This window comes from Colobus angolensis, unplaced genomic scaffold (assembly GCF_000951035.1).
Source record: "Colobus angolensis palliatus isolate OR3802 unplaced genomic scaffold, Cang.pa_1.0 Scaffold158, whole genome shotgun sequence".
Classification (NCBI taxonomy): domain Eukaryota; kingdom Metazoa; phylum Chordata; class Mammalia; order Primates; family Cercopithecidae; genus Colobus; species Colobus angolensis.
Window position 1 is genome coordinate 4,301,807 of NW_012114688.1, and position 23,984 is coordinate 4,325,790.

Below are 23,984 nucleotides of genomic sequence, written 5' to 3' on the forward strand. Positions count from 1 at the left end.
CTTTTTGAGCCATTTTTGAATTTGCTAGATGAGAATAAAACCTATTTCATACCTCGCAGGACTGTTTAAGGATTTAATGATAAAATGCACATGTGTGTCCTACTTTAAAGTATTCTAGACCATATACCAAAATTAAATTTCTAAGCTTTAAATATTACAAGAATGCCTTCCAAGGGCAGTGGATAAGCTGTTTTGTTTTGTTTCTGCGTTTCTCTAGTGCAGTGCCTGGAGATGACCACCAAACGGAAAATCATCGGCCGTCTGGTGCCCTGCCGATGTTTCCGAGGTGAAGAAGAAATCATCTCAGTTTTAGATTACTCCCACTGCAGTCTTCAGCAGGTGCCAAAGGAGGTCTTTAACTTCGAACGAACATTAGAGGAGCTTTACCTAGATGCCAATCAAATTGAAGAACTACCCAAGGTAACTTTTGACAACCTAAAATATACAATGTAAATGAGTATTTCATAACTTTCAAAGACTTTATTATGATGATAATGTTAACTATGAGCTCCTATCTAGGTAACTGACAAGCCATTGAAATTGATATAACTTTGCCCAATATTCTCATCACCTTTTAATATTACTCCATTTATGATTTCACAGGCCTCTGTTAATAATAAATTGAACTCTATAGAAATCACCATTTGATGGATTATGCCTCATTATCTTCATTTAAAATGACCTCTGTAAAAATACAGAGTAGAGGGTTGAGATCAATAGTTTATGTTTAGAAACAAAGGAATAATATGACACTACTCCAGAACTGAAAATTTGTATGTTGTATATTAAGGTGACATTGTATTACAACCTTGAATTGTATGCTCTAAGTCTAAGAAATGCTTTTACACACATTAATACTATTATGAAAAACATGTTTTTGTACCTGTATCTAAAATATTTGATTATTACAAGTAGCACTGGATGTATGTGGCATATAACTAGTAAAAAGTTTACTAGGAATTTGAAACTATCAAACTTTGTGCACATACACACACACACACGTGCACACCTGCGCACACATGCTGCCATTATGGCATTGGGCCATGCAAAGAAAACCAGGTCTCCTGTGACCTTATTCCTTATCGCAAAAAAGACTGGATGATAAGAGATTAGCTAAAGCAGACCAAGGCCACACAGCAGAGAGGTTCAAAATCTAAATCCAGAGTTCCTAATAGTCACCTAAGTAAGTAACCCAGATTAAGTAGTGAGCATGGTATTTGCCTATGAAGGGTTTATATGGCTGAGAAGGGAAACAAAGGTCATGCACTCAATTTCTGTTGCTTATGATAAAAAGTAAAAATGTATATTAAATATCCAGTAATCAAGAAAAGAATCTTCCACAATAAAAACTTGAAATTAATTATCAGAATCTGATATTTCAATAGGCTGATCAAAATAAATTATGAGTAATTATTTTTACTTAGAATTATAAATTATCTCTTATTGGCCTTTTGGCTAAGATCAAGTGTAGAATTAAAAATTATGCTGTTTACATAATACTTCAAAGTTAAGATCTATTTGATATGTACTTCAAAACCAATATACTTCATTTTTGACAACCTGTGTATGGTGTCATCTGTCTGGGATATTTCCTTAGATGACACTATAAACAGGTATAGTATACTTTTTAGGGGTAGGTCAGGCCTATAAAAATATTATTGACTACATGTGTTCGCACTAGGATTGCACTTGAAGTAAAGCCTGTACTGAAATGGACTGTCTGTTCTACCAGATGAGGAACTACTTGAGGGCAAAGATGGCACCGTATTCATCTCTGTTTCCCGGTACATGGGCAGTGATGATGAATTTCACATACTAGATACTAAGTCTATGTTGTCTCTGATTGATAGGACAATGCAGAAAACTTCATATGCCATAGGACTTGATTAGCAAAAGATTTATATAAGATTGAATAAGTCAGAAACGTGGTAACCCACTCTAATTTAGGAAAATAGGCATGGGGGTTGGGGGGTTTCTAGGTAAGGCTAATCTAGGATTGCCAGAAAAAAATAGAGGACACCTAGTTATATTTTACTTTTAAATTCAGAAACAGACAACATTTTTGTAAAATTGTGTCCCAAATTTTGCATGGGATACATTTACACTAAAATATATATATATATATGTGTGAGTGTGTGTGTGTGTGTATATATATATATATTTACATGATATTCAAATTTAGCTTGTCATCCTGTACTTTTATTTGCTAAATCTAGCAACTCTAGGCCAATCTGGTCATTTAAACCTTTTTCCATTTCTATGCAACAAATTGTGTAAGATAAGTAGTAAAAACATGATTAATTTATCAAGCAAGTATTTATTTAATATCTGTTCTACTACACAGTACTTGAAGCTTTAGGGGATTTACAAGAGAAATAAATCTCTATCTCTGCCTTTCCGGATCTGACAACCTAATTACAGAGAAAAACTGAAGCATTAGAGGCAAGTGCTCAGTGATATATAACCAGAGCCAAAGAGCCAAGTACCATTGTAGAGCTTATGTATAGAGACGAGCCCCATTTTTGGAGAAGTAAGGGAAGAACTTGACCAAAAAGCACAGATGCAAAATTTAAGATGCATCAAGAATTAAAGGGAGCAGAGTTGTGAAGAGTCTGGAGCTGCAGGTGCATGGATGTAGATGCGGGCAATATGTAGGGAGAGTTGGGGAGGACTCCGGTTATGAAAGTTCTTGAAAGTCACATAGTATTGTTTGAATTAACACATTGATAATTCCACTGAAAAGTCTTATACATCAAGGAACTCACTAGGATCCTAAGTAGGCTTGGAAGAGAAGTTTTAAGATATTTTGTCTGTTTGGTTAGTTAAAATAATTGACTAACAATAATTAAAAATAATATAAGTATACCAAAGAGTTAATATATTTTACCAGTGTATTATAGTTAAGGAGAATTTATTATCCTTATCATTGACCTGCCTTATGTATTTCAAAGAAGTTTTACATAAATCTTTTAAGGTTTCTGTGAGTTTCAAGGTTGAATTTTTTTTACTTTCATAAAACAGCCTTGTAAGCTAGTTTCCCTTAAAGTATCTGATATATTAAAATATGATCTAAATGATCTGATATTGAGGTATGATCCAAACAATACATAGATGTATTTGTGCATCATTGGAAAAAAAATAAGAAATACAAAAATGAAAGGAATAATGTATCAGAGTTCATTATATGTATTTCAAGTAACAGAAAACCCAATGCAAACTGACTTTACAAAGATATAGGTTTGATTGGCTCTCGTAAGTGGAAGGCCCATCTCAGGACAGTAATCAGAACTGGTGTGCTCCTATTCACCTTGGCAGAAATAAATTTATTCTGAGGCTGACTTTTCTCATGGTAGCAGAACAGCTGTAGGAGTTCTAGAGTTCACCTCCACAGCATCCAAAAACAGAAATATCTGACTCCTTAAAACTCTTTCTGAAAAGGACAAAAATTGTCTCCCCTAAAATTCTTCAACTAATTTGTCTGCAGATCTCATTGGCATTAACTGTGTCTCACGTTTCCTGCTGATGTAATTCCTTTGCTATTTGAGCACAGAATAAGCTACTATAAGAAAACTGGGATTACTGTAATTGGGCTAAATAATAATGGGTCACCTCTGTAGAGCTGTGGCTGCTGGTAGTAGTACAAGGGGAAGGGGTGGAAAGGGTAAAACAGCTGTTGCAGAGATAACCTTAATGTGCACTATAAAGAAACTGCTATAAAATAATTATTTCAGGAGGAGAAATGGCTCAAAATAAAAAATAAATAAATAAAGTTCTTAGTGACCTATAGGCAGAGCATTGAGCTCTTTAAGGATTTAAACCTTTAAAGTTAGATTAAATACATTATTTTTGTCTGCCATTTTATTTTATGGCTGTCTTTGAGTTGTTATTCAGATTTGTTGAGTAATAAGATAGCCATTTTTATTCTTGATATTACATCATAGTAAGAATTACCTTTTATACATATATTTATTCTTTGCTTTCTGATATTGTACACAGAGAATATTATAATTGGCCACGAATCTCTACTATAAGATGTTATATAACACAATGGGTAGAGAATAAAAAGTCAAGGTAAAAGGCATTAGGGAAGATATATCAAGAATGTGTCAGAAAAGATACAAGAATAGATATGAAAGAACAGGAAGTATTTTGATTAGGAATAGTTCAATCTGTGTGTCTTAATTTTCTGTAATGAAAGGTAAAAATACAAAATGACATGCCTTTCACACAGTGATAGAAACCCACACAGCTTATAATTTAGTACTGTTTTGCTTGTTATTTTGAATTAGGAACTTAAAATTATAGACAGAGTAATAGACCATAACAGGTGCATATTATATATGAAGTAGAGTGGGATGGCAAATTTGAAAAAAGCAATAAAGAGAAAAACTGCCAAAAAAACTTCTTGAAATTGAAGAACTTTAAAAAAGAGATTATAATTAATTTTGGAAAAGCCAACATATGACTAAATTGAAAGACCTGGAGGGTGAATTTGGTAGACAAAATCAATTTTACCACATGTAAAAGAAATGGGACTAAATTTTAAGCACCATACTTTCAACATTTTCTTTGCTTAAAAGTTTACAACCCCCTCCAAAAATATTTTAGAGATCAAGAACCAGAGCTCTTGACCCAGACAAATCTGGAATTATATCCTAGCATTGGTATTTGGCTAGAAAAGTATTTTTCCTGGAAACCTGTTTCTTCATTAGTAAAACTGGGGAAGTAATGACACTGTCTCCTGTGGGTGGGTAGGTGGATAGATAGGTAGATAGATAGATAGATAGATAGATAGATAACTAGGCAAGATGATATCATTGGCATACCCGGAATAGAAAAATATTCAATAATTGATATTTATTTTTCTATCACAGCTGAAATAAGATTTCCATGTTAAGTTACCCTAAATCAAACAAAAGTAAGATTATGTAACATCTCAGGATAGTTCTAGGTGTTGACTAGTCCACAGAAAATATTGTGGCATGACTTTCTCTTTATCTGAAATCTTCAAAGACATCTTCTAGGAAAACATTCCCTGGTCCATAAAACATGATAGGGTTCTGACCCTACACAACTACATCAACACATTTATGATAATACCGCTACTTCCCGAGATAATTTTCTTGACTCACACAATAACAATATTACATTATTTTTATTAGAAGCAACCCTGGAGATTAATTAATTTAGTCCTCAATTTTTACTAATAAGTAAATCCAAAAGGAAAATTTAATTGACTTTCCTTAGGCCACATGGCATGTTTGAGTCCTATCCAAAATTATTACCAAAGACTACGTATTAGGAAAGGAGAGGCCGGGCGCGGTGGCTCCAGCCTGTAATCCCAGCACTTTGGGAGGCCGAGACGGGCGGATCACGAGGTCAGGAGATCGAGACCATCCTGGCTAACACGGTGAAACCCCATCTCTGCTAAAAAATACAAAAAAAAACTAGCTGGGCGAAGTGGCGGGCGCCTGTAGTCCCAGCTACTAGGGAGGCTGAGGCAGGAGAATGGCGTAAACCCGGGAGGCGGAGCTTGCAGTGAGCTGAGATCCGGCCACTGCACTCCAGCCTGGGTGACAGAGCAAGACTCTGTCTCAAAAAAAAAAAAAAAAAGGAAAGGAGAGGTTATGCTGCAGTAAAAACAGATCAAAATCTCAGTGGATAACTGAACAGAAATTTTGCTTTCTGTCCATTAGTGCTGGCAGGGACCACTGCTCTTCACGAGTCCATCCTAACAAGTAGTTCAACTTTCGACCCAATGCAGAATCATATGCTTATTGTTTCTCTTGCAATGGCCACCCAAGCTCTTCATGAACATTTTTAGTAATGAAAAAAAATCAATAATTTAAAGGATAGACCATTATATTACTGGAAAGTTCTAATTTTTAGAAAACTCTGTAATATGCTAATGATGTTTCCCTATTTCCATCCATCTATCTATCCATTCAACACTTGGCTAGGAGCTCAGGGTGATACAAAGATTGTTAAGGTATGCCTTCACTCAACAAGAAACTATGCATCCTTTGTCACTGCCTTGATCCTTCAAATATTTTTAAAAATTCATGTACTTTGCTTAATGGTTCTCTTTTCTAAGACAAGTTTCCAACTTCTCTTGACTATTTTTCAAAGACATGCTATCTAGACTCCTAACCATCATAGTTAGTTTCTTCTGCACAGATTGCAGTTGTTAGCTTGGTTTTAAATATTGGTTTATCGAATAAAAATATTTATCCAAGTGAAAGAACACCAAAAAGCAATATATAAAATGTAATCAAACTCAGGAGAGGAGTCATAGTTGGAGACAGATATTTAAGAGTCATCCTTCCAAGAAGTGAGTTAAAATCAACAGACAAAAAAAAATTCCTTAGAAAGGAAAAAGACAATTGCAGAGAAAAATATATTAAACTTTAAAAAGTGAAATGATAGTATAAACTCACTACTGGAACTTGCCTAGAAGTTATTTGTGTTTCCCCCACCAGTCATGACAACTTTGCATACAGAGGCAAAATTGGGAAATTTTATTATGCTCATGAAGCCAAAATATCTCTCCATGGGTGAGAGGAATGTTAACATTGCAACTGATTTTAATCTAGGTTTCTATAACTTATAAAACCTATTTGCTCTAATGAACAGGAGACAAAGAGAGCAATTTACTGTGTAGCACTTTCAAAGCTAATTCTAGATATTTTCAATCCTCTAAGACGTGAGATTTGAGGTCTTGCTCATTTCACTTACAGAGATCACACATTAACTATTTTGTGTCTGAAGGGTGAAGTTCTTGCTTCCTATCAGAGTGCCATAAAACAGAGTGGATAAAACATTGGTGAGATGTAGAAAAGTTATACAGATATTTTAAACAAATTAGCAGGAAAACCAAGCTATGTATTCTTAAAACTTACTCATTTCCTGGAGGCACATTGATGGTGTCTTCACTGGATGCTGCTTTTACCTCAGCATGATGCAGATCAGTTGATCCCAGGCTTCCGGACTGAAAATCCAGCAAACTGTGGGAACTGACATTCTCTTTCTTTTGCTAAGTAAACATTTTTAAAACATTCATATATGACTTTTATTATTTAATTGTAAATGCTTTCACACCCAAATGTGTATAACAATCATAAGCACAAAACAAATGGCATCCTTCTACAAGAAAAAATAGGCAGTAAACTTACACTGTCTTTTATTCTTAAAAGTTTTGTCAAGATGTAATTTACATTCCATCAAATTCATTTTTACAAATTCAGTTGTTATTTTCACAGAATTGCACAGCCGTCATCACTGTCTAATTCTAGAACATTTTCATCACCCTTTGAGAAACCGCCCATATCTATTAGCAGTCACTCCATGTTCCCTGCTTCTCCTCACCCCTGGCAACATATTTCTCCATCAATTTGCCTATTTCAGAAATTTCATATAAACGGAATTACATAGCAGGGTCCTTTTGTGACTGTCTTTTCACTGAGCATAACGTTTTCAGGGTTCATCCATGCCGTAGCGTGTGTCAGTACTTCATTCCTTTTTATTGACAAATAATGTTCCTTTGTATGAATATACCATATGTCATTTAAAAAAATAAAATATAACACTTTTATAAATGCAGAACATTTGTTATAAGATGTTATGTTTCTATAACACATATTTGTAACTATTTTCTTAATACAAATCCATCAGTTTGGAGCTTTATAGTCTTCCGTATACATAAAGTTGAACTCCAATATCCAACTTCCTCCAGTATTTAGGGTTTTGTTTTTTTATTTTTATTTGTTTATTTTTTAAGAGACAAGAGTCTCACTCTGTCTCACAGTCTGGCATGTTCAGTGACACAGTCATAGCTTACTGCACCCTTGAACTCCTGGGCTCAAGTGATCCTACCTCCTCAGCCTCCTGAGTATCTAGGACTACACGTGTGTGCCACCATGCCCAGATAATTTTTTATAGAGGAGTGGTATTATGTTCTTTGTTACGTACATTGCCCAAGCTGGTCTGAAACTCCTAGCCTCAAGTGATCCTTCTGCGTCAGCCTCACAAAGTGCTGGATTTGTAGACATCAGCCACTGTTCCTGGCCAATGCAGTATTTTGTTTTAATTAGGTGCTGGTTGAAATTCAATTTCATAAAAGTATGTAGTGAAATGAAGGCAAATTTTTAACAATATTACAGTCAATATTGAATATTGTCAGTAAGCTGAGAGATGCTAGAAAAAAAACAGCCTCCATATACCTACAGTTGCTTGCCCTAGGTGAGGGGAAAAAATAAACCGACATTAAGAAGCCAGATCCAGGTGAGGGCTGCAGGAAGACAGCTGCATGGTGCTCACTACTCCATGCCGGCCACTCCTGCTGGGCTGTGTAGCTGAAACACCGATCATTCAATAAAAAGTAGTCAGGGATTTATCACAAAGGTATGTTTTAGGCTGGTGAAAATTTTGTCATGGGCTGGCTTCAGTCACTGGCCCGTGAAATAGCAGAAATCCTCCCCAACTCTTTAGAAAATAAATGAACAACAAAAATGCATCTGAGACATGCCAAGCTAGAGCTCCATGTTCATGAATGGCAAATGGGCTCTGACAATTATGCTCGAGCAGTTTGGGCACATAAATGCCAAGCAGGCTTTCTCCTGGGAGACTTTACCCTTGGTCTTTCCACTGCCAGGCTTGCTCTGAACCATGGCTCGCTCCTTTGTTTCCTTCAGGTATCTGCTCAAACATCAATGGAGAAGCATTTCCCCATTAACTTATACAAAATAACACCCACTATCACCACCACTTATTCAGCCTGGACAAAATTTTAAGCCTCATTGTGTCTCTAAGAGATGTCTCATACAACTTGATTGTGTTAACCAGTATTAAGATACTGCCTAACTACTTTATCATTGCCATAAAACATCTCTGTAAATATCTCCCTCTGATATGCTGTCCATTATTTTACAAGGAATAAGAGCTTTGACAGTGGCCATAGGTGAGGAAGGAAGGGGAAAGTTGGAGTATATCTGCATACGTGTAAAACACAGAAAATAAAACTCTCATGTAGCAGTTTTTACATTTTTGATGCTGATCCTGGGAGTTGGGGTGACATGGGATAGTTTATGTGATTCCTCCATAAGGCAGGACCTAATACAACACACTCTTTGCATTTTTCCTTCCTCTCAAACTCTGAGTACTTGTATCCGTATAAATTTGAGCTGTCACATAATGTTTGCTCAAATAAAGGAATGTGCTGTTTGAGTCTAATAGCAGTCAAAGGTCAGATGTCATGGAACATGCTTTTATGTTTGGGGATGTGGGGTGGAATAGGTTTTGTAAAATTCTTTCCAAACAATATTTTGTGATTCACTAGTATAAGCTTCTTTTTAAATAGAAAAAAATAACCAACAATAGAAGGAAGCATTCTGACAAACAGCATAGTAACTATAGTTACCAGTTATTATCACAGATGTACTATAGTACAATGTAAACAATTCTGGTAAGAAAGGACCTCAGTTTAACACAAGTTCTGCCACTAGTTAGTTATGTGACTCCAGACATTGTTTAACTCCTTTGAGCCTCAGCATCTTCATTTGCAGTAGTTGCTCATCTAGGTTTGTTCTTCCTCATCTCCTACAATTGTGGTGATGATCAAATAATATAAAGTATGTGAAAGTAATTTAAAAACAGCAAAGTAGTCTACAGATTGAGCATCTCTAATCTGAAAATCTGAAATCTGAAATGCTCCAAAATCTGAAACTTTTTGAGCACATACATAATATTACAACTAGAAAATTTCACACCTGATCTCATATGACAGGTCACCGTCAAAACATAGTCAAAACTTAGTTTCATGTACAAAAGTTATTTAAAATATTGTATAAAATTACATTCAGGTTATGTGTATAAAGTGTATATGAAGCATAAATGAATTTTGTGTTTAGACTGGTCCCATCCCCAAGATATCTCATTATGTATATACAAGTATTCCAAAATCTGAAAAAAAAAATTGAAATCCAAAACACTCTGGTTCCAAGTATAAGGGATATTTAACATGTATAACTGTTGAGTTAAGAGAAATGGCTTATTTCAATAAGAAATAAGAGTCATTTAATGAAGTTGCTTTGCATATTTAAAATAAACATGAATCTAACACTAAAATAACAGAAAGCTCTTTTAGTTGCTTAACCAGTGGCTATAGATTACTATTTAATATGGATTTACAGCTGCATCAGTTACTTTTTTATTGTAGGCCAGAAAAACCAACAGGCCACTTTAGGTAAAGATGAACATTTACTGGAAATATATCCAGGCTCTTAGAATTAATAGGAACCTAAAGAACTTTACATGGAAAAGGGACAGGAGCCAAGAAAGTTCTAGACTGCTGCTCAGAATTTACACAGCAGTGATGGTCTGGGCCACACAATGCTGATCTTCTGAGGACGTCAATTTACAAGGACCCCCATGTAACCGTGACAGTTACTCAAGATTCAAATTCCTGCTGCCTCCACAATGTACAATGAGGGATGTCATTAAAAGGAAGATGAAGGTTCTAATGGAATAAGGGGAATGGATGTCTGATAAGCAAAATAAGCAAAAATAAAGCATTCTCTAATATTTTACATATCATATGCTTTCAATTTTATTGATGCTTCTTTTCATTCACTGATATTTTACAACTTAAGATGTATTAGTTCAAGGCCATGTTTTTCTTAAAACTTTAAGTAAAATTATTTGAAAACAAGGACACTTATTTATTTTGTGAGAGGTCTAATGAGATCAAAGGAGCCATGGAAGAAAGATCTTAGGGTGACAAATTTTGAAATGCTGTTTCATAGTTGTGATTGTAGTTTATCAAAACTTGAATGATCATTGATTATTTTATTTTTTCCTCCTACTTAAAAAGGAATCTTTTGAAATAAAAAAAATACTTGTATCACTATAATTGCTGCTTAAACAATGGTCATGATTGAGAATATGAAATGCGTTGCTCGAGATTTAACACAGCCTAAGCTTACAAATGTAGAACAAAAAATTGCCACTTGTTTAATGAAGTTGCCCTATTTTAAAATTTCATGTTAACACTAATTCCCTTAAGGGTTTGTCTTTCATAAACAAGGAGTTTTCTGTAGCCTTGGCATGAGTAGCCCCACATATATCTATGGAGGGCTCTCCTTAGATCCTAGGTTTGAATAAAGGTTTTAAAAAACGACCTTTTAAAATGCCTCACTTTCTCACCAATGATTTTGTGCATGATTCTATCCTCCAGTAGAAAACTTAGATTCACCTGACCTAAGTCTTGTATCCACTCTTTGATTAATGTTTCCAGAAATATGAGAACCTATAACTAACAAGATTGCTTGATTTTGTCCCCCAACGCCAAATGTATACAATTTTTCTGAATATATAAAACTACATCCAGAACAAAAGTATCTCATATATATGCATATGTGATACATAAATGATCAAAATTTGACTCTGTTTAATCTCTTTCCTAAAGCATCTTTTTTCATATATGTTCTTTAATTGCAATTATTTTTCAATTTCAGTAAATAAATAATGTAGATAAACTCTCTAAAGCCCTAAGGAAGAGTGAGATGAAGGACAGATTAGCAAAAACGTAGTTTGAATGTGGAAAATAGTAAATAATTTTTGCTTACTCAGATTTTTGGTTTTGCTTAAAATCTTTTATTATTTAAAAATGTGTAGTGTCAGCAACTCTTAATTATGTGAGTCAATGAGAAACTGACAATCTTCTACAAGTTTACAATGAGTAAGATGGCTTACACATGCCATCATTTATTTCTAACCTTTACCCAAATATCAAATCTCATTAAAATCTGATTCAACAACAAATTTGCTGATTTTTCCTGCCAATTTTTGAGAAATTATACCAAAAAAAACTCAAGATTTTAGGTAAAATGTATCAATTGATTTGTTCATTCACTCAGCAAACATTTCTTTGTTACCAATTATGTGCAAGCATTGTTCTAAGTGCCAGAGATATATTATTGAGGAAGATCAACAAGTTTCTATTCTCACAAAATCTACCTTGCTGCAAAAGGAGCATGTAAATCAACAAACAATTTAAAATAAAAGTGTTAGGTGATGGAAAACGCCATTATGAAAATAAAGCAGGGGGCTGGGCACGGTGGCTCACACCTGCAATCCCAGCACTTTGGGAGGCCAACTCCTCACCTGAGGTCAGGAGTTCAAGACCAGCCTGGCCAACATGATGAAACCCCATCTCTACTAAAAATACAAAAAATTAGCCAGGCATGATGGCGGTGCCTGTAATGTCAGCTACTCAGGAGGCTGAGGCAGGAGAATCGCTTAAGCCCTGGAGATGGAGGTTGGAATGAGCTGAGATCACACCACTGCATTCCAGCCTGGGCAACAAGAGAGAAACTCCATCTCTAAATAAATAAATAAATAAATAAATAAATAATAAAATAAAATAAAATAAAGGAGGGGAATTGTTGAGAGGGTATTTGAGGTGGAAAGTGCAGTAAATGCCTAAAAAATGATCTTTTGTGTTGAGTTCTGAATGACAGGGAGGGGTCAACCAGGCAAGATCATGCAAGATCTGAGAAAGAATATTCTAGGCAAAAGGGACACTCTAAAGTAAGGAGTGTGGCATATTTACAGGACAGGAAAAAGGAGGGTGTGTAAAGAATGAGGGGAAGAGTGCTACAAGGCGCCACAAGAGAGGTAGGTGGGAGAGGTTGCAGGAGAAGAGTGGGGCTAAATCATACAAGTTCAAATAAGCTAGCAATGGTCTTAAGATTTTATTCTAAGTGACGTGAAGGGACACTGAAGAATTCTAAGAGAAACAGTGACATGAAATTACTTATATTTTAAAAATACCACTCTGGTTGCAGTGAAAATACATTGTAGCAAGTCAAGAGCAGAGAAAAAGAGATTAGAGGCTATTGCAGTTGTACAGGTGAGAGGTTGGTGGCTTCAACTAGACTGATGATAGTGAAGAAAAGGAGAAGAATTTCAGACTATGTTTTGTAGGCAAAGTTAACAAAATTTGATAATGAAATGGATTTGGGAGGTAGATTAGAACCAGAAAGGAAATTTAGAAAGAGTTGCTATTGATAGAGGAGGAAAACAAGGAAAGAAGAGTTTTTGAGGATATAGGAAGAAAACTTATGTTGTCATGAAGGCCAGGAAAAGAACAGAAAGTGTTTTAAAAGAGGGAGTATAAACTGAGAGATTGGCTAAGAGGATAGAGGAAAGACCATTGTATTTGCTAGTATGGAAGTCGTTGGTGACCTTAATAAGAGTAGTACAGTGAAAACCTGATTGAAGTAGATTAAAAAGACAATGGTGAATATAAACATCTCTATTTAAAATGTTTTGTTGTTAGGGAAAGCAGAACAATGGGACCAGCTAGAGAAGTGTATGAGGTCAAAATACATTTTGTTTTGTTTTAAGATCAGTGACATGAAGGCACATTTGTTCATGACTAGAATTAAATAAGAAGAAAGGGGGAGAAACTAGCTGCAGAAAATTGATGGAATAATTATAGGACCACAGTCCTGAAGGCAAAAGTATAGGAGATCCTCAGAATGTGTGAAGGGGAGGAATAGACATACTTCATTCACTGTAATGAAAGAGAAAGAAGAAAATATGGGTGCAGATGATGATGGTTGGCAGGACTTGAGGGACATAATGACACTGAAGTTTGATTCAAACCATAGAGGTTCCAATGTGTGAAAGAAATGCTGTGAGCTGAAAGGATGGGAAGTGACAATCTTACAATGTGCCAAGAAGGTGAGAGAGTGGGGTACATGAAATTTGGGATTAAAGAGGAATATTACTTATAAAATGAATTGAGGGCCTTAAATGTATAACTTAACTGTATTTTGTAAAGTTTCCTCTTAAAGTGGTGGTTAGTTGAGAAACAGATATCAAAGGCAAGTTCTCCTAAAGTCTTATATATTGTCTTATATGCCTGGACCAGAAAAAACTGAGAAGACAGATGAACTGCTAAGAAGGCAGGAAATGCAACAAAAGTTTATTGATCATCTGCTCTGTGCTAAGCACTTCATGTGCAATAGCTTTTCTGTCCTCAGAACAACCCTGCCCAATAGGTTTTGTTATCTTCACTAAATTTAAGGATCTTAAAGCACAGTGAGGTTAAAGAATGTACTAAAGGTTATACAGCTAGAAAATTGAGCTGGGCATGGTGGCTTAGACTTGTTATCCCTGCTGCTAGGGAGGCTGAGGCAGGAGGATCACTTAAGCCCAAGAGTTCAAGACTGCAGTAAGCTATGACCACATCTCTACAGCCTGAGAGACAGAGTGACACCTGATCCCTTAAAAAAAAAAAATGGCCTGGCCCAGGATGGTGATCCTGAGGATGGATTTGAAGGACAGAGTTTGGAGAGGTTTTTAGAAGGCAAACTTTACTGGATTGGCCATCTTGATATTGGGGGAAGGAGCATCTTGATATTGGAGGAAGGAGTCACAGGTGACTCCTAGGTTTCTGCTACAGGATATCTGGGTAAGCAAAAAGATGGAAGGCATAGAATCCAGGGACCAGAGCCCAGTTCAGCAGAGCAGTAAAGGAATATCTTACAAAACGAGCTGTACATTACCTTGAGAGAGCAATCTTCCCATGCTGCAGCCAGCTATACAGGGCACAGGAGTGAATTGCTCTAGAATAAAATGTAGACCTAGCAATTTATCTGATATGCTTTACGTTTAGAAATATAATTGCCTGGCATTTGACAGAGCTTTTTGAGCATTTGGAGAAAATTAAGGATAAATGTATAGAAAAAAACAAGCTAAAAAATGAAGCAACTTCTGGAACAAAACAAAATTTTATGAGTAGCATATACATAGGATGAACAAATCTATAAATCTAATGTATAGCATGAAGACTATAGGTAATAAAATTGTACTGTATATGAAATTCATGCTTAATGAGTAGATTTTAGCTACTCTTGCCACAGAAACAAAGTGAGGTGATTTATATGTTAATTTGCTTTACTACAGTAGCCTTTTTGCTATCTATGTGTATTCTGTAACATCATGTTACATACTTTAAGTATAGATATTACATTTATGTTTTAAAAAACTTTTATGAGTAAAGTAAACACAGGGTACAAGTCCACTTATTAATGTCAGCATTTACCGCTGATTTAACTAAAGATTTGGATGTAAGTATGCTGGAAGATTGGCAAAAAGACTGGTGGTGGCTTTGGTGGTGAGAGATGATATGATTTTTCAAATGCCATAATATGAAATAAATACACAATCTCTACAATTGATAGAAAAAGACAAAGAAATACATGCACATCTTTAGAAATGTAGAAGAAAATACAAGAAGTAATAGCTAAAAGAGTTGAAAGCAACTAACTCTACAAGAGAGACTGTGGGATGTGAAGAAGGGGAAAGAGAACTGAGATATTTTTATTTTAAAAAATTTTAAGAGGAAAAGAGAATTGAGCTAGAAGAGAAAAACACAGGGATTTGTCATTCGGTAGAGCTAACCAAATCTGACAATATAATAGCACTTCCTTCTGAAAATGATTTATCAATGTGTCTTATAAAAGCCACACTAATAAAAATATATGTCCAGAATGCCAGTATATTATAAAACATGATTTGTGCAAATTAAATGAGGTAAAAAGTAAAAATGTAATTTCAGGTGTGTCAATTTCTGCTATCTATTGTTTTCACTACTTCTTTTAATAGTTGTTACTTGGTTATTGCATGTTTTAATATTATTCATTTCCAGCTTAATTCTTAGTGTGTGACTTGATGGTTTGTTATACTCTAGAGAATTAATCCCCTATCAAGTCCAAAAGGCAGATTTCATTCTAGAAGTGAGTCTAAACTGCCACATTAATAGAATGCCCTCTCTGATTTAGAACCACTTTGAGATCCAGTTCTTGACCAGGCACTCTTAGAAAGTCAGGTCACTCTTAACTTGTTACAGAAATGTAGGATTACTTCACAGAGATTATGAAGCTGACCTTGCATAGAACTGACTTCTAGTCAAATGTAAAATTCATATACGGACATTTGCTTTCAAAAATTAGGAGAGCTATATAAGGCCAGGAGTCAGGATCTACTATAGGAAATATGTACTGCATCTTTCTATAATGACAATTAATTAAATGATTTCTAAGAGAAAACCATAAATATATTACAGAATCAAATGCAAAATTCATCTGAATTGTGAAGAGAAATCATATTTACTGTATTCTGTTGTTAGAGATACTGTGGCAGAAAAGTTTAAGAGACCTTGGACTAGACTTCAGAGATAATGAGCAGTTCCCCAGATTGTGAGAAATGATGGGAAAGAAAAGAAGCAAAGGATATGAATAATGTAAGCTCATCCTTATTGCCTTCTAGCTAGTATTATTTAATTTCAAAGGTCAGCTCCAAAATCCCAATAGAGCCTCTCATTACGGAGACAAAGGGCAGCCCAAAGTGAAATGTCTGGGGTAGGGAAAACCACTAAAGTCTTAGAGTTGGGCAGACTTAAGTTTGAATCCCAGCTTGGGGAAGGTTCTTAGCCTCAGTTTCTCTCCTATGTAAACTGGAGAAAATAGCATCTACCTTGAAAGACTGTCTTACTCATATCTTATTCTTATCATCTACTGACCTTGTGGTAATTCTTCTTCACTGTTATATATTATATAACATAATATATGTGAAATGTGAGTATGGTGTCTGCAAAACATAATCTTTCAACAAATGGCAGTAAATGCTATGAGCTGCAATACAGTAAAGAATACAAAAAAGCTGGCCTCTCCCTATAAAATGAGAAATGATAGTTGCACTTTCCAGAAAGGAAGTTATCTTCTATTCCAAATTAACAGTGATATGAAATGAAACAAATCTTTTGCAGATACTTTTTCTTCCAAAATGTATGTGGAAATAAATTTTTAATAAAATCCTAGAGATATGTATCCCTTCTATGCATAGAGGCAATTTGTTGTTTCCATAATGAACCTGAAATAGCACTAAGTGAGTTAAGTCTCAACTAGTCGGAGATTAAAGCAAAAATCAACATTCTACCTCTTTCTTTAGAACCATTTTACTGCTTCTCCGTTTCCTGGTAATAATGCAACCTCACCGCCTTGCTATTGATTTTTCATTTTGGGGTGTGTGGGGGTGTGCGTGGGTGTGTGTGAGCGGGGGGTGTGTGTGCCTGCATGTGATATTTACTGCTTCTTGCTTTCCTGGTAACAATGCAACCTCACTAACTTGCTATTGATTTTTCATTTTGGTGTGGGTCTGTGTGGGTGTGTGGGTTTGATATTTATTGCTCAGACAGTTAAGTTTTCTGTTTTCTTTACATTTTAAGTGGGTGAATTAAAGGTTTGTTTCCTATTTTTTGAGATTCTTTACAGTGAATTTCCCATGGCGCTCAATGGAGTCTGTCCTGTGTGTGAGTGACCTTAAATAGGATTGAATTTTGCTTTCTACCAAGAGCCCTAAATAATTAAGAGCTAACTGATAAAAGCTTGTAGTATATGTTTATTCAGTAACATTAATGACATTTGCTTCTGTCATCACCAGTGGAACACTGCCACCAGCCTACAGAGGAACCCTAACACTTGAGAGGAATGGGGCAGAGCCAGGGCCCACAGAGGCAGGGTATGCGGGTTGCCCATAGCAGGAGGAGCTCTTTTTAGAAGAATGAAGTCAGGGATATCAGAGTGGAGTGTTCTCAGAAGGGAGGGATGACATCGTTAAACGGAATAGGGAGGCCAAGAAAGGCAAGAACTGTATAATACATTAGACCAGGCAATAAAGTGTCATTTGTATCTTTTACAATGCCAGCTTCAGGGGAGCAGAGGCGAAAGCTCCTTGATCTTCTGTTTTCTCTGGGTTATCACCTTCATCTGTTCTCATATTCTCAGAGCCACGGTGAAGATTCACAAATCTACAATGCCAGCTCATCCCAGTCTCTCAATCTTCAAACTGGTACATGCTTGCTGGACTTACTTGAATATTCACACTCAACAAGCATAATTCCCCACCTTGAAACCTGTCTTCTGTCTTGTATTCCTTGTTTCAGTTGGTGACTGTCCATTCAGTTTGGTTACCAAGACAGTCATCATTTACTCTTTCTATTTGTTCAGCTTCCACATCAAATCAACAGCTAAGATTTTGTTACCTAAATATCTCTTAAATCTATCTCACCTCTCCACCCTATGACTGGAGCCTTTGTCAGACCTACATCTCACAGCTGACTAATGGAATCATCTCCTTAGTGTTATCTTAAACCAGCCTTTTCCCCCATTCTATTTCTCACACAGCCAATAGTGACCCATTCCAAATATAAATATGACCAGACTGTAACCTAAGTTAAGGAAGTTACCTGTCTCTTCTCTAACTTCAGGGGAAAAAACCACACAGCTTAGCATGGAATGCTGACCTGAGGCCTCTATAGTCTGGCTACAGCCTATTTCTGCAATCTCTTCCTTCTTCTGCTCTCTTAGGAAGAGTTCCTGAAACACAAAGCTTTTTCTCGCCTGTAGGTTCATGCTGTTTCCTCTGCCTGGCACGCTACTTTGATTCATCTCAACTGTCACTTCCTCCCACAGCCTTCATTATTCACTCCCTGGCACATTTGTTCCACTCTCCTCTGTGCCTCCATATTACCATGTTCCATAGTTGTGCTTGCCAAACCTATGGCAATTATTCATTCTATATATATATATTTATTGAATGCTTACTCTGTTCCAGGGAAACAAGGGTGAAGAAGAAAGACACTAATGTGTGTCCGCCTCCCCTACCAGAATACTGAACTATGTCTATTTAATCTTTGTTTCCATGGGAACTATTGCAATGTTTTGTCAAAAGCTAGCTTCTCACTAAGTATTTATTGCATAAATATTTATAATTTTGTAACAGTGGGATATAGAAATATATATGCAACAGTACATGAAAACACAGTAGAGAAACAACCAATCCTGCTTTGTTTGGAAGTCAGGGAGGTCCACCTGGCAGAAGTGCATTGCTGAAGACAAGACTAGAGCACAATCTAGTTGGGTTTTCAGATTAGAAATGGAACCTTAGAGAACATGGAACTAGCTCAATAATGTGGCTAAGTATGAATGGAGTCAGAATTCAAATCCTGGTCTATCTGTTTCCAAAGTTTATAATCTACTTATTATCACTACCAGTGGAGAAAAAAACTCCAGTTATACCATGAGCCATCTTCTCTCTGGCTCACTGACCTCAGTAGAGCTAGTCAGCAAAGTTAGCCTTTTGTCACTCACAACTGATCAGGGCATAGAAGGGCAAAACAATATATACATATATACACATATATATGTGTGTATGTATGTGTATATATATGTATCTGTACATATGTGTGTGTGTGTGTATATGTACAGATACATACACAAACCAGCTAACACTAGTGTGAAACTCTAGATTGATACCATTCAGCCTAATTGTTCACATACCACACTGATTACCCTCTATAGACAAAGCCAGTATTTTTTACATGTCAACTAACAAAACTTTTACCAACCAATAATTACTAAAAAAGCAACAAAAGGAACCCCTCTTCAAAGGCACACCTATGAACAAGCATACTCATACACACATATCCTTTGTCTTTAGCTTAATAGAGATATCAGGAATTTACCCCAAATACACAGAAGCAATGAAACTGGGTTGAAATTAAGAACACTTAAAGCTATGCTTTTAAGTTCAGCTTTCACATTTTTCTATTTCATTCTGGGTATTATTAGCTTGCTACCATCACATAAAGTAATCAAGGATATGCAAGTTAAATAACACTTTCATTTAAATATTTTAATGCAAATTTTTATTGAATAGAGTAGGTATGGCAATGTGCTATGTCTTGCACATTCAAAGCAACAGCCGTTATTCCAATAAAACAGATATATTCCCTTCCTTCTAAGATAATAACAAACCTTAAAATAACCTTGGTCTTCCAAAGGGAAAAATGATTCAACATCTTTGTACAAATTGTTGTTTAAAAGATCTGTATTTTAAGAACAATAGGGCCGGGCGCGGTGGCTCAAGCCTGTAATCCCAGCACTTTGGGAGGCCGAGACGGGCGGATCACGAGGTCAGGAGATTGAGACCATCCTGGCTAACACGGTGAAACCCCATCTCTACTAAAAAAAAATACAAAAAAAACTAGCCGGGCGATGTGGCGGGGGCCTGTAGTCCCAGTTACTCGGGAGGCTGAGGCAGGAGAATGGCGTAAACCCGAGAGGCGGAGCTTGCAGTGAGCCAAGATCGCGCCACTGCACTCCAGCCTGGGCGACAGAGCGAGACTCCGTCTCAAAAAAAAAAAAAAAAAAAAAAAAGAACAACAGCAGTGATATTTATTTGTTTTCTAGGATAAAATGCCTGGGTATCTACTGTAGTCACCATCTTTCTGCAGGAAATAAAAAGAGCTCTTCTCTGCAGTACATTCAACATTGCTAAAATGTACTAGAAAGGACTATAATTGTTCCCTTTTCCTATAGCTCCAATCTTACTTGATACTGCCAGCGCTTGTCCAGCGCTATACCTGCCCCACCAATCCTATACCATCACTACTACTAGAGACCCTAAAGTCTTGTTTGACTACAAAATCTCTTCTTTGCCCATGCACTGCTGGCACCAGCTCTTAATGATTTCTCCTCTTAGCTGTGTCACTCTGCTCACTTCTACTAACAGTGCTTTAGTGAAGACTCATTATTTTTCATCTGGATGTTTTCTAATCTCCCACTTGCCTGTCTGTTCGTAGGTGCCAGTTGTTTCTCAAAAACAAAAATCTGAGTAAGTCACTTCCGTAATATTCACTGTGTATGAATATTTAAGGAGTGGATGTTAGTGTGGGAGAGTAGCATAGAAGAGTTTTTAAAAGCACACAATTCCACATATTTAAATTCTCTACATCAAGAAAAAAGTCTAGGGATATTTCTTTGGGAATAAAATGTTCTTTGCAAAGCCCTCTCTCTGTTATAGTAGTTATTACCTTTAATTTTATTTATAACCATTAGTTAGCTGTATGCATGAGGAGGGGGATTCTTTGTTATTAATCTTTGAATCCTGGCACTGTTCCTGTCACTGAGTAGATGTTCAAGAGGTGCTCACTGAACACAAGCAGTCTACGGGGAAGGGAAAGGATAGAAGGAAGGAAGAAAGGGAAAAGGAGAGATAAAGGGAAGGAGAAAAGAAGGAGGGAAAGGAAGGGTAAATGATGTCACAATTGGAAGTTTACAATTTCACCAAGTATATTTATAAAACCGTTTTTGCTCTCTTATTACTTAGAGTTGGCTCTTTTCTAACAAAAAAAATTATTAACACTTGTTTTAAATGAAAGAATTTTAAAACATTGTATTATAATATGCACAATATAATTATTTCTTTGAAACAACTTTCAAATGAACTGAACATCTTTAAAGGGATTCAAAGGAAGAACTTCTAAGAAAACAGCCATTGAGTGAGTCCAACTCATTAGACAATCATTTCTTTTCCCTGGTGAAGTCTACATGTGCCTACATATAGCATCAATAAATCTCTCACTGAATATTTATGATTTAATATAAAGCTTTTCAGGAAAAGGATTTATCTTTTGAAAATTTGCATACAACTAATACTTTTGTATTTGTGGTGAAAACTATACAGCTTATTTTATTTTTTCTAAGAAACTAAACTATGTTTGAGATATAGTCATCTACATTAATGCCATTTTTATAGTGTTGTCAATTTTGCATGCATGAGTATAAAGATATTAATAAAATGCTAATCCAAGTTATGATTTTTTCATTTATATGGCACTTTGCTAACCCCAAAGTGCTATAACATATACTCATATTTACGCTATGCTCCTCTTTGTCAGTAGATAGTTGTTGAGTCTGAGTCTTCTGTAATTCTCCTGGGGCCTGCGGCCTTTGTGAGGGCTCACTGGTTCCTTGTCTTATCCACTCTTCCCTCTCAGGAAGCCTGGGAGAGACTGTTGTCAATTCTCACTATTATCTTTCCAAAGCTCAGATCTGATCATTCAGAGGCAATAGTGTGCTAGTATAGAAATGGCTTTGTGGCCTGGCACGGTGGCTCATGCCTGTAATCCCAGCACTTTGGGAGGTGAAGGCAGGTGGATCACTTGAGGTCAGGAGTTCGAGAGCAGCCTGGACAATATTACGATATCCTGTCTGTACCAAAAATGTAAAAAAATTAGCCGGGTGTGGTGGTGCACAACTGTAATCCCAGCTACTCGGCAGGCTGAGGCAGGAGAATCGCTTGAACCTGGGAGATGGAGGTTGCAGTGAGCTGAGATCATGCCACTGCACTCCAGCTTGGGAGACAGAGCAAGACTCTGTCTCAAAAAAATAAATAAATAAATAAATAAATAAATAAATAATAAAATAAAATAAAATAAAGGAGGGGAATTGTTGAGAGGGTATTTGAGGTGGAAAGTGCAGTAAATGCCTAAAAAATGATCTTTTGTGTTGAGTTCTGAATGACAGGGAGGGGTCAACCAGGCAAGATCATGCAAGATCTGAGAAAGAATATTCTAGGCAAAAGGGACACTCTAAAGTAAGGAGTGTGGCATATTTACAGGACAGGAAAAAGGAGGGTGTGTAAAGAATGAGGGGAAGAGTGCTACAAGGCGCCACAAGAGAGGTAGGTGGGAGAGGTTGCAGGAGAAGAGTGGGGCTAAATCATACAAGTTCAAATAAGCTAGCAATGGTCTTAAGATTTTATTCTAAGTGACGTGAAGGGACACTGAAGAATTCTAAGAGAAACAGTGACATGAAATTACTTATATTTTAAAAATACCACTCTGGTTGCAGTGAAAATACATTGTAGCAAGTCAAGAGCAGAGAAAAAGAGATTAGAGGCTATTGCAGTTGTACAGGTGAGAGGTTGGTGGCTTCAACTAGACTGATGATAGTGAAGAAAAGGAGAAGAATTTCAGACTATGTTTTGTAGGCAAAGTTAACAAAATTTGATAATGAAATGGATTTGGGAGGTAGATTAGAACCAGAAAGGAAATTTAGAAAGAGTTGCTATTGATAGAGGAGGAAAACAAGGAAAGAAGAGTTTTTGAGGATATAGGAAGAAAACTTATGTTGTCATGAAGGCCAGGAAAAGAACAGAAAGTGTTTTAAAAGAGGGAGTATAAACTGAGAGATTGGCTAAGAGGATAGAGGAAAGACCATTGTATTTGCTAGTATGGAAGTCGTTGGTGACCTTAATAAGAGTAGTACAGTGAAAACCTGATTGAAGTAGATTAAAAAGACAATGGTGAATATAAACATCTCTATTTAAAATGTTTTGTTGTTAGGGAAAGCAGAACAATGGGACCAGCTAGAGAAGTGTATGAGGTCAAAATACATTTTGTTTTGTTTTAAGATCAGTGACATGAAGGCACATTTGTTCATGACTAGAATTAAATAAGAAGAAAGGGGGAGAAACTAGCTGCAGAAAATTGATGGAATAATTATAGGACCACAGTCCTGAAGGCAAAAGTATAGGAGATCCTCAGAATGTGTGAAGGGGAGGAATAGACATACTTCATTCACTGTAATGAAAGAGAAAGAAGAAAATATGGGTGCAGATGATGATGGTTGGCAGGACTTGAGGGACATAATGACACTGAAGTTTGATTCAAACCATAGAGGTTCCAATGTGTGAAAGAAATGCTGTGAGCTGAAAGGATGGGAAGTGACAATCTTACAATGTGCCAAGAAGGTGAGAGAGTGGGGTACATGAAATTTGGGATTAAAGAGGAATATTACTTATAAAATGAATTGAGGGCCTTAAATGTATAACTTAACTGTATTTTGTAAAGTTTCCTCTTAAAGTGGTGGTTAGTTGAGAAACAGATATCAAAGGCAAGTTCTCCTAAAGTCTTATATATTGTCTTATATGCCTGGACCAGAAAAAACTGAGAAGACAGATGAACTGCTAAGAAGGCAGGAAATGCAACAAAAGTTTATTGATCATCTGCTCTGTGCTAAGCACTTCATGTGCAATAGCTTTTCTGTCCTCAGAACAACCCTGCCCAATAG

General features: G+C 36.2%; 1 protein-coding gene across 1 annotated transcript in view; it reads left to right on the forward strand.

Annotated features, from left to right (window-relative positions):
- The window catches only part of LRRC7 (leucine rich repeat containing 7), a 597,129-nt gene that overhangs the window by 197,376 nt on the left and 375,769 nt on the right, over positions 1 to 23,984 (forward strand). Inside the window, exon 3 of the mRNA XM_011936894.1 lies at positions 218 to 420. Coding sequence (XP_011792284.1) covers positions 218 to 420 — 203 coding nt within the window. The remainder of the gene's footprint in view (positions 1 to 217; positions 421 to 23,984) is intronic.